The following is a 12,236-nucleotide window of genomic DNA, read 5'->3' on the forward strand; positions in this document are numbered from 1 at the left end:
GCTGATGCAGCCCTGGAGAATGGCGTATTGTATCACAGCCGTCCACAATACGAGCACGAAGAGTCTCTACATTTGCTACCGGGGTTGCGTAGACAAGAGCTTTCAAATGCCCCCATAAATGAAAGTCAAGAGGGTTGAGGTCAGGAGAGCCTGGAGGTCATGGAATTGGTCCGCCTCTACCAATTCATCGGTCACCGAATCTGTTGTTGAGAAGCGTACGAACACTTCAACTGAAATGTGCAGGAGCTCCATCGTGCATGAACCACATGTTGTGTCGTACTTGTAAAGGCACATGTTCTAGCAGCACAGGTAGAGTATCCCGTAAGAAATTATGATAACGTGCTCCATTGAGCGTAGGTGGGCAAAACTAAAATGAGCTCTAACATGGAAATTAAGCGTTTCCGGACACATGTCCACATAACATCTTTTCTTTATTTGTGTGTGAGGAATGTTTCCTGAGTGTTTGGCCGTACCTTTTTGTAACACCCTGTATATATCTATAACTTTCCAGCACAATACTTGATAAGTTATTTTATAATATCTACAGAAAATAACACAAGGGGCATCTGAATCTTCTGTTAAGATCTCAGTATTTACATAACTTTAATTACATGAAAAATGGACACAAATCTACTAGCCATGTAATACACTACCCAAAAGCATTCAGTTATTCTCTAAATATTATAACACACTTGTCTGGACATGTTTGGCATGGTCATGCATATTTACAACAGCTATAATACAGGCATTTTCAACTGCAAACTGTGAGACTGCGTAATGTTAATGAATAGGTACTTATAAAAGCTAAACTGGAGAGAGTATCAATATATGACCCGAGAAGTTTATTCACAGTTGCACAAAATTTCTGACATTAGCTGCATTACGTTTAAGATATTACCTACTGATGATGCATGACAATTTCTGTTGGACAGGACACACAAAAGTTTCGAGATATATATATAATTTCATAAATTTATTACAGCAGCAAGATCACCACCAATGTCTGTTTCTTCAGACATTATTAAAAATACGTATGAACAATATTAAAACTTTGGAGACCAGACACTTAGAAGAATATTGGGCCTAGGAAATTGGCTATTTAAGCTGTTACTGACGTATCTTCAAGAGTAAAACATACTAAAAAATGGTCAATCTTCAAGACTTATTATCCATATTTACTTTCGTTCTTTGATAGATTACAAATTATAAAGTAATGATGATGGCAAATATAATTATCCTCCCATGAAAAAGTAAAAGGTGGGTTATTGAGCAATTTCTTCCTCTCAAACTTCCAGAATTTCTTGCTCACTCAACAAACATGACGTATTTGTAGCAGCTAACTGTGAAACCTTACAAGTTGTAAGGTTTCACATGCACAAAATTATGTCACTGTGATCATATTGGTCCAGTCATTCACAACAGAATCTGTTACGTTTGCTAATGTTTCTTTCGAAATCATTCAAGAAACTAACAACAGAAGGCAGCACCAGTCAAGGGGCAGGTTGGGAGATGTTCGTACATTACTCCCATACAAAGGAAGTTCATTTCGACAGATACATGTGCTATGCGTTAAGAAAATCTCAGCTTGACCTATACTCACGTGTGGTCTTTTTAACACACAGTTCTGGCCTGAGCTATGCTCAGGCTTGGTCTCCAAGTGTTAACAAAACTGTCTAAGAGGTAACAAAATCTGCATATTACATACAGCTGTTACTAATCTGTGTTCACCTTCAAAATGATATCTGAGATTGTCATGTCTCTTTACACACACACACACACACACACACACACACAACAAGGAGCAGGAAAGACGTTAGAAATTAATGTATTGTTAACACCTATATTATTCATGTGGGGCTAAAATGGATAAGACTAAGGAAAGGAATTGGTCACAGCTATACAGAAGTTGGCACTTCTTGTTCATTACTAGATTTATTCCTTCATTGCTCTTATGTGATCATGTGTTGAAAACCATGCACTCATCTGAGGAACTCTTGTTATTCCTACCATAACTCTTCACTAATTCCAAATATATCTAACTCCAATCCAGTTACTTCTCTTTTTAAATTCTCTAACCCATCATCTCAATTAAGAGCTCTCGCATTTCATGCTCCAACCTGTAGAATATCGATTTATCATATCTTCATCCTCAGTAGTCCCAGCCTGGACATCCGAATGGGTGACTACTGTACCTCTGGAATTACAACATACAGTAGAGCTGTATCTTCTCAGAAAATGTAATGGCTATAGTTGCCCCTTCTTTTCATCTGTTGATAGTATCAAAATAATGTTACAACACAACACCAGTCTATCTTGCTAACCATTGCTCCCCACAGCTCCTGAAAAATCTGCTGCCCCTCTTCAGGATCCATACATTAGTTTGGCTTCTCCACAGATATACCTTCAAAGTTGTTGCATCTAGTGCACGGCTCTCTGTTTCATTCAGGCACAAAAGCCACTCCATTGTGCAAGCATTTTATTCAAATGGACAAACTGGAATGTCATGCTGTCATAAAACTATCTGTTGTGTACAACCATAGCATCAAAGACAATTCATCAAAGACTGGTGAAGGTTTTAACTGTTAAGAAATAGTTTACTGAATTTAACTTTGTTTGTACTTCTGTCAAAGATATTCCACATGAAGGACTCTCAAAACTACAGCCATAAATGAAAACATTAAGAAAGTGAACTATTTATTAGTTGGAAATCTGCAATTGAAGGCATATGAAATTGCATACGTTACAGGCTTATCCGAAGAAAGATTATGATATGTTTCCACTGAAAGCAACTGTGAGACAGTTTTCTCTAAGAAGGAGTTGCATTTGTGTAAGACTAACCACATACAAACAAGAGAACAAATTTATTTGGAGTCTTTTACTCTTCAGCAGAACCTGTATCATTGTGAGACTTCCTGACAAAACAGTGTGCTAGAATAGGGCATGAACCTGGACCCACACCTTTTGTGAATGAAGCTCTTGTTGGTTGTGCCAACCCGCCTTCATAACTACAGTTGCAGCAGCACTTCTCTTCTGCTTTCCACACTTCACAGAATATCTTCTGGATGTGCTAGACTAGCACTGCAAGAAGAAAGGACGTCATTGAGAAATGACTTACAAGGAACCTCTTGAGTGTGTGGTCACAAGTTCAGTCTTTCGTAAGGATAGTGTTGGGTTAACAATGATAGAAAAAACATTAGCTGCTAATGACACCTCATGTGCATCAGGATGGTGACAGATGATGAGGGTCCAGGAAGAGCAGAGATCACCTTCTATGGAATGTATGCATTACACTTCACAAAATGGACATCGTCAACATTTAAAACAAACCATTCACTTGCACCATGAACACCAAATGAAAAATGGTATGCCACAGTAATCACAAACACACGCACCATCAAGATCGATGATGAACTTTTGAGTTACAAAGCTTGCAAGACTTTCAGCTACGTATCCACTCTTAAAGAATGCCTATACAATCATGCTGGGGTAATGGGAACTGATAGACTGTGATGACATCAATCAATCAATGTCATTAAGCTTATCATGAAACTGGTCATTCTTTAAGGTGTAGCTGCAAATAGTGTGATGATGTGTTTTATACGCATGGAAAAAACAAACATTCAGAGACTGAATTTGTCCAGTGGTTCCACGTGATGTGAACTGCAACGTAACACACTTTTCAGGAGGGATAGTTTTAGGAGTATGATTTTTAAGATTTTTAAAGAAGTATGATTTTTACAGGCAGTCCAAGAGTCGAGCAACAGCATGTTATTTTGACCAGATACTGGTCAAAAGCAGTGCTCATACTATAGTAGTCGTTCTCTTGCACCCGTTTTCCCACTATTTCTTGCTGCAATGTAAACATTCCCTACTGCTCTTGCTAGATCACGTACATGAGAAAGAATCATTGGGGGCAGAGCACCTCCAACTACTCACAGCACAATAAATAACTTTCCGGCCTACGATCCCGATTAACAGTCGGTTTTCCTATGCATTTTCTCTTCAAATCAGGATTGGTCGGAGTTGAAAACAAATTCCTTACTGAGTGATGGTATGAGTTAGTTTATGAATATCGTATCTACAAATTTTTGGGCCAACTCTGCAGTTTGCTGCACATCATCAAGTTGACACTGTTTAAAATTCCGTTATCTTACTTCTTACAATTGCGTAACACTGTTTCAAATTATGCAATCAACCACTGCTTCCCATGAAATCATTGTAATCAATGTCGCACACGATCTGATGTGCATAATGTAATAGATCCTGTGAAATGTATGGAGCATCCTTGAAATGTGCAAACATCAGTTTTCGTGACAAGTGTACTCGACAATAATTACCCTTTATTACATTTCACTGAAATGGGATTGTGGTTTGCTGTCCAACAAGGATGATGAACTACATGGCTTCACATCTGTTTCAACATCACTTTCAACTGTTAAGCACGTATCGTCATTATTGTACTCATGTACGTTGTCCACACAGTTGTGCATATGACACCACACATTCCATGGACTTATGTTGTAGAAATGCTAATATTTCATCTGTGGCTTCTTTCTCACTCTGGGGAACTCCTTGGGTTCCTTTCTGATGAAATCTCAACTTTGGCAACTGTTGGTGTCAATATAACACGATGTTGGCTTTGTTTATCATTGCCACTGCTCTGCTTTGTCTCAACACCACTGGTATTGTAGCACTGCTGTGGGTTATTTGTCTACTAAGCAGGTCAACGACACTCCACAGCCTCATGCTGTACTCACTGTTAGATGTCGCACTCAAGGGGTTCCTGCAGGGAGAAGCTGTTTCAGAGAGAGAGAGAGAGAGAGAGAGAGAGAGAGAGAGAGAGAGAGAGAGAGAGAGAGACATTCACAATGAAAATGCTCGTGCTCACAGAAGTGTTTTGGCAAAGGAAAAAATAAAGTATTGGTGGAAAAAAATTGAGGTATTTAAGATTAAATAGTTGAAGCATCTCTCCTATTTGTCAGATCTGGTGCTGTCTAATTTCCACCTCCATATTTCCATATACAAATAAATTTGTGGGTAGCAAACTGTTGGAATCAAATAAAGAGGTCATGGTGGCCATAGATTTAAATTTTTCAAATCTTTCACAGCTGTACTCTGGAATCTTCTCATTGGATAAATGTAGGACAAAGTGCCAAGATCAAAGACAGCATTACATCAAACAACAAGTGTATTTCTTACCTAATAAGAAACAATCTTTGTTGCCAGCCTGAGAACTTTTCACATTTGGCTTTATTGAAAGGTGGTGGCTAAGAAAAGTTTTGTGTAACCAGGTGCTAAACACAAAGAGCTCCCAAAAATGTAAAAATAGAAAGTGACAAACATTAGGGCAGGCTAAAAAGTAATGGCTCTGAATTTTTATGTTAAAACACTTAAAGCTTTTTAAATAAAACAAACATTTTTAATATTCTACATTTTTACTCTTCATGTCTACATATTCACTTCTCAATACAGTCACCCTGGCAAAGAACACGTTTCGCCACACGAGAGAGAAGTTTGTTGATATCGTCATTGCAGGAACTTTGACTGTTGACATGGCCACAACCTCACGTCCGGTTGTACTGCTTCATCACTGTGAAGTCCTTGGAGGAGTTATTCAAGTGTTGGAAACAAATGAAAATTGTATGGGACCATGTTGGGACTGCATTGAGGATAACTGCTGACAATGAACCCAAGACTTTGGATTGTTACAAATGTCACAGCACTTGTGTGTGATCTGGCACTGTCATGCTGAAGGAGAGGATGTTTCATATCTGGACGAACTCTTCGGATTTGAAACTATTACAGCACACCACTTCTCACACACCAACAAAGTTATGTTAAGAAAAATAAATAAATAAATTTTGAAGGCATTACTTTTCAGCATGCCATCATACCTTGCATGAATGTTACAATAGATGCCCATATAACAAAGAAAACAATCTATTTTTGGCAATATAATGTAATTGGATGGATTAAAAAATGTTCTCACCAAACAGTGGCAGAACACATACATAAAAGGTTATAATTAGGCAACCTTTCAGAGCCTGTGGTTCCTTTATCAGGCAGAAGGGTTGAAGGGGAAGGAAGAGAGGATAAGGAAAAGGACTGGACAGGTCTAGGAAAAAGGGCAGATTTCGGAAAAGTCACCCAGAACCATGAGTCAGGGGAGACACTGGACAGGATGAGAAGGAAGGACTGATTGTTGGGAACTGTACTGGACAAGATTTGAAAACCTAGGAGCTTAAAGGTGGCAGACAGGGTAATATGCTAGACAGAGATTACTGCTAAAACATCATGTACGAGTTAATAGGAGTGAAAAGCTGAGTGCATTCTATGTGACAGAGATGGAAGGGCATCAGCGAAAAATAGACAGCTAAGAAAATGAAAGATGTAGAAAACTAAAACAGAGTGAAGAAAGGAGTAGTTGCTGGGAAGAAATGCCGAACCTGAAGTAGTTAATGTAAGTTAAGGCCAGGTGGGTGACGAAAACAAAGGACATGTTGTAGTGGTAGTTCCCACCTGTGGAATTCTGAGAAACTGGTGTCTGTGGGAAGAATCCAGATGGCGCATGTAGTGAAACATTCACCAAGGTCATGATTGTCATGTAGGGCATGCTCTGCAACAGGATATTGTGTATTGCCAGTATACAATCTCTGGCCATGCTCATTCACACTTACTGATAATTTGGTGGTAGTCATGCCAATATAAAAGGCTGATCAGAGTTTACATAACAGCTGGAATATGACATGTCATTTCACAGGTGGCTCTCCCTTTGATAGAATATGTTTTGCCATTTGAAGGGCCGGTATAGGTGGTGGTAGGAGGGTTCGTGGGGCAAACGTATTTGCTCAGATGCAAACTCTATACAGGAATACATCACCATTCTCACCTTAGCCTTCACTGGAAGTAATTCTCCCACAAGCTTAGTCAAAATCAGATTTCCCAGACCCTCACATCCAGTCCTGGTACTGCTGATCTCTCCAAATAACAACTTTGGAGCATGCCACTAGTCACTCAGTATTATGCTGGTCTGGAATGTACAGGGTTATTACAAATGATTGAAGCGATTTCACAGCTCTACAATAACTTTATTATTCGAGATATTTTCACAATGCTTTGCACACACATACAAAAACTCAAAAAGTTTTTTTAGGCATTCACAAATGTTCGATATGTGCCCCTTTAGTGATTCGGCAGACATCAAGCCGATAATCAAGTTCCTCCCACACTCGGCGCAGCATGTCCCCATCAATGAGTTCGAAAGCATCGTTGATGCGAGCTCGCAGTTCTGGCACGTTTCTTGGTAGAGGAGGTTTAAACACTGAATCTTTCACATAACCCCACAGAAAGAAATCGCATGGGGTTAAGTCGGGAGAGCGTGGAGGCCATGACATGAATAGCTGATCATGATCTCCACCACGACCAATCCATCGGTTTTCCAATCTCCTGTTTAAGAAATGCCGAACATCATGATGGAAGTGCGGTGGAGCACCATCCTGTTGAAAGATGAAGTCGGCGCTGTCGGTCTCCAGTTGTGGCATGAGCCAATTTTCCAGCATGTCCAGATACACGTGTCCTGTAACGTTTTTTGTTTTTTTGTTTTTTTTTTCGCAGAAGAAAAAGGGGCCGTAAACTTTAAACCGTGAGATTGCACAAAACACGTTAACTTTTGGTGAATTGCGAATTTTCTGCATGAATGCGTGAGAATTCTCTACCGCCCAGATTCGCACACTGTGTCTGTTCACTTCACCATTAAGAAAAAATGTTGCTTCATCACTGAAAACAAGTTTCGCACTGAACGTATCCCCTTCCATGAGCTGTTGCAACCGCGCCGAAAATTCAAAGCGTTTGACTTTGTCATTGGGTGTCAGGGCTTGTAGCAATTGTAAATGGTAAGGCTTCTGCTTTAGCTTTTTCCGTAAGATTTTCCAAACCATTGGCTGTGGTACGTTTAGCTTCCTGCTTGCTTTATTCATCAACTTCTGCGGGCTACGCGTGAAACTTGCTCGCACGCGTTCAACCGTTTCTTCGCTCAATGCAGGCCGACCCGTTGATTTCCCCTTACAGAGGCATCCAGAAGCTTTAAACTGCGCATACCATCGCTGAATGGAGTTAGCAGTTGGTGGATATTTGTTGAACTTCGTCCTGAAGTGTCGTTGCACTGTTATGACTGACTAATGTGAGTGCATTTCAAGCACGACATACGCTTTCTCGGCTCCTGTCGCCATTTTGTCTCACTGTGCTCTCGAGCGCTCTGGCGGCAGAAACCTGAAGTGCGGCTTCAGCCGAACAAATCTTTATGAGTTTTTCTACGTATCTGTAGTGTGTCGTGACCATATGTCAATGAATGGAGCTACAGTCAATTTATGAAATCGCTTCAATCATTTGTAATAGCCCTGTATTAATCAGCTACTTTGACAAGGCCATGACTTCCTAAAATCATGCTCTGAAATGAGATAAATTCTGTCTGAGATTTTGCCCATCGCACCTGGAATAGTTTTTCAACATCCTCCTAATCTCCACAATATTCTTGTCAGACCCTTTCCCCCTTCTGCACCCATCTCCCTATCCTGTTGTTCCTACTCCTGTAACCATGCCTGCTGGAAGACTTGGCCTATGCACCCTCCTACCACCACCTATACCAGCCCTGTAACTGGCAAAACATGTACTATCAAAGGGAGAGCCACTTATGAAATGACGCATGTCATATATCTGCTGTTATGTAAACACTGTTCGGCCTTTTACATCGGCATGACTACCACCAAATTATCAGTTAGGATGAATGGGCACAGGCAGAGGGTGAACACTGGCAACAAACAATATCCTGTGGCAGAGCGCGCTCTACAACATGACAGTTGTGACCTTGATGCCTGTTTCACCACAAGCACCATCTGGATTCTTCCCACAGACACAAGTTTCTCAGAACTCCTCAGTGGGAACTAGCACTACAACATGTCCTTGGTTCTCGTCACCCACTGGTCTGAATTTACATTAATTTCTACCATCTCAGCATTTCTTCAAAGCAACTACTCCTTTCTACACTCCATTTTAGTTTCCTACATCTTTCATTTTCTTACCTTTCTACTTTTCATCATTCCCCTCCCACCTCTGTTATGAAGAATGCACTTAAGCTTTTCACTCTTATTAACCCATACATGATGTTTTAGCAGTAATCTCTGTCTTGCGTATCACCCTGACTTCCACCTTTAAGCTCTCAGGTTTCCAAATCTCATCCAATGCAGTCCCCAACCACCACTCTTTCCTTCTTGTCCCGTCTTGTCAGGCTCCCCAAACCCGTGATTCTGGTGACGTTTTCCAAAAAATTACCAATTTTCCTAGACCTCTCCAATCCCTTTCCTTCACCCTCTTCCTTTCCCTGCAACCATTCTGCCTGAAATAGGAACCACTGGCTCCGATAACTTGCCTAATTATAACCTCCTTTTATGTGTGTGTTCCGTCTCTGCTTGGAAAGCAGATTTTTTAATCCATACAATTACAACAGATGCTCAGTTTAATGAAACGTCTGTTTGTAAAAAGCAACACATATATTATTGTTGTGGATTGGCATGAGAGCCAACCCACTAATGGTAGAGGAAGCCGAAAGCCACGCGTTTAAGATCACGCAGGCTGGCGTGAGGTCTGGAACAGGACAAGGTATTTAGACTTCAGAAAAAAGGTCGTACTTGGTGGAATACTTAACTTTAATCCATTAATGTTGAACGTAGCTCTTGTCTGTACATTCTTTACAATATCAATAGCAACTGAATAATGGCGCCTTGCTAGGTCGTAGCAAATGACGTAGCTGAAGGCTATGCTAACTATCGTCTCGGCAAATGAGAGCTTATTTTGTCAGTGAACCATCGCTAGCAAAGTCGATTGTACAACTGGGGCGAGTGGTAGGAAGTCTCTCTAGACCTGCCGTGTGGCGGCGCTCGGTCTGCAATCACTGATAGTGGCAACACGTGGGTCCGACGTATACTAACGGACCGCAGCCGATTTAAAGTGTGGTGTCTGGCGGTGACACCACATATATTACCCAAAAGCAGTTACATCATCAAAAAATCACCTTGTTGGAAATGAAACTGATATCCAGCTGTATTAGAATGATTAAGCCTCTATGCACACTTCTTATTACTTTAAATGTTACAAGTCAATGAAACTAAGGGAAGCAACTTTTAGATTTTGCAATTACTACAGAAATAACATATGTTACATCAAACAATGGAAACTTCAGGTAGGAATATCAACAATGTAGGAAAATACAGATTGCTACTTACCGTAAAGAAGACGTGTCAAGTTGCAGGCAGTCACAATTACAAAACACTCACAAACAACTTTTAGCCACAGCCTTTCTCAGTACAAAACACACACGCACACGCGTGAGCAACCAAGCAAGCACATCTCATGCACACATGATGACCAACTCCATCATCTCGAGCCGGAATGCATCATGTGGGATGCACGCAGCAATCTGGAGGTGAAGGGGATAGAAGCGTATGGATGGGGACAGAGATGATTGTTGTCTGCTGAAAAGTGCAGGGCCTAGACTGTTAACAGATGCAGCATCAAAAGGTTGTGGGGCAGGGAGGTGGGGAAAAAAGGAGCAAAAACGGAGAGGAACAGGGAAAGATGGGCAGATGCACTGGTAGAAGGCTGCAAAGAAACAGGGTGGGAGATGATGAAAATGGAGTGGAGACGATAGAACACAGGGGGTGGAAACTGTTGGCTGGAGGGGTATGTTGCTGTAGGGTGAGGCCGGGATAGTTACGGGAGCGGAGTCTCTCTCTTTTACTGACAATGGCTGTGGCTGATGGCTACAAGTGAATGTCTTAATTGTGATTGCCTGCCACTTAATTTATGTTATAGATATCTAACAATTTTAGTACACATGTATTATAGAATTTATCAGTCTTACTGACAGCAAGCTTTTTAATTTCTGTTCACACCAAACAAATGCTGCTATGTTATGCTGCAAACCAACACTAACATGCAAATAACTAAACCAAGCAACATCAACATTCAAAAGAGAACTAACAGAAATTGTTAGAACTGCCTAGTCTTCATTTACTAAGTTTGCTAATGCTCACCCTGAAAACCCTGTGATACCATCACGAATGTTGCCACCAACATTTCTGAAAGCAAACAATGTGACATCATGACAAAATATCCAACTAATCCCTTATTTATTTGTTGTTTTATTCCTCATCTTAAAAAAATGAGGGGTTGGATATATTCACACAAACACAGAACACTTCAAGCAAATACAATAAAAGGCAGAACAATGACAAACAACAAAATCACAAATTTTAAGAAAAGCTTACTATACTGTTATGAAATGGTGATGTATTGTTCCCCCTCATTATAGCTGTTACAATTATTCATTTCTTGGCACCCATTTTTCCACTTGCATTTCATTCTTGCAGTTCCTACATTTTTGCTGAAGATTTTCTAATTTGATGGAAGAAACAGAAGCAAATGTACACACATGAAGATGGCCACAAGCCCGAGTTGAAACAGCCATGACAGGAAGTTACAAACCTCTGCAGTTTGCCAGAAATTTCAGGAATGAATACAAAAGCCATATTGGCTAACATTACCGTGTCAGGTCAGATAATCACCCAGACTGTTGCCCTCACAACTACTGGAAAGGTTTCTGTTCCTCTTCAGGAACAATATGTTAGATGGCCTCTCCGTAGATACCTCTCTGCTGTGGTCACACTTCTCATACAGCCATCCATATTGCTGTGGCATGCAAGCCACCCTACCCAAGGAAGGTCCATGGTTTGTGGAGGTGCTGGTTACTCTTGTTTGCATAGGACAAGTTCTACTATAATGGTGCTATTATCAATGCCTTTCCTAAAGACCAGTATCAGTAGCTCATATCTGGTGGTAATGATGTCGCTGACATTACACAAGGTTCTGGAAGTTACACAGCAAGGGCTGGGGAATACCAGGCACATCTCATGTGCTTTGGAGTTGTTGGAGTGAGTCAGTCAGTGGCTAGAGACCAAGGGTGATGGCTGAGCAGTGGCCCACAAGTGCAGACAAAAGTTTAATTTTGAAGCAAACCAAGTACAAAAGTGATTATGGAAAGTATCTGAGTCACATTTGTGACTGAATATTCAAGAGGAGTAACCTTGTGAAGCAACAAAGTGTACAATTTTGAGTTTTGAGCAGTCTGAAGATTGCAGGTTGATAAATGTAGAGTAGCCATTGGTAGCAGACTAATTTCTTAG

The 12,236-nt window shown here is 40.6% G+C and overlaps 1 protein-coding gene across 3 annotated transcripts in view; it reads right to left on the bottom strand.

Annotated features, from left to right (window-relative positions):
• LOC126482296 (transmembrane and coiled-coil domains protein 2) overlaps nt 1-12,236 on the bottom strand; it is a 183,931-nt gene that overhangs the window by 80,385 nt on the left and 91,310 nt on the right. For 2 of the 3 annotated variants that reach the window (XM_050106306.1, XM_050106305.1), the window contains exon 7: nt 11,088-11,132. The exons of the other annotated variant lie outside the window; for it this stretch is intronic. In XM_050106306.1, coding sequence (XP_049962263.1) covers nt 11,088-11,132 — 45 coding nt within the window. The remainder of the gene's footprint in view (nt 1-11,087; nt 11,133-12,236) is intronic. 3 annotated transcript variants of the gene reach the window in all.

The sequence above is a fragment of the Schistocerca serialis genome, chromosome 5 (assembly GCF_023864345.2).
Source record: "Schistocerca serialis cubense isolate TAMUIC-IGC-003099 chromosome 5, iqSchSeri2.2, whole genome shotgun sequence".
NCBI classification, from domain to species: Eukaryota; Metazoa; Arthropoda; class Insecta; order Orthoptera; family Acrididae; genus Schistocerca; species Schistocerca serialis.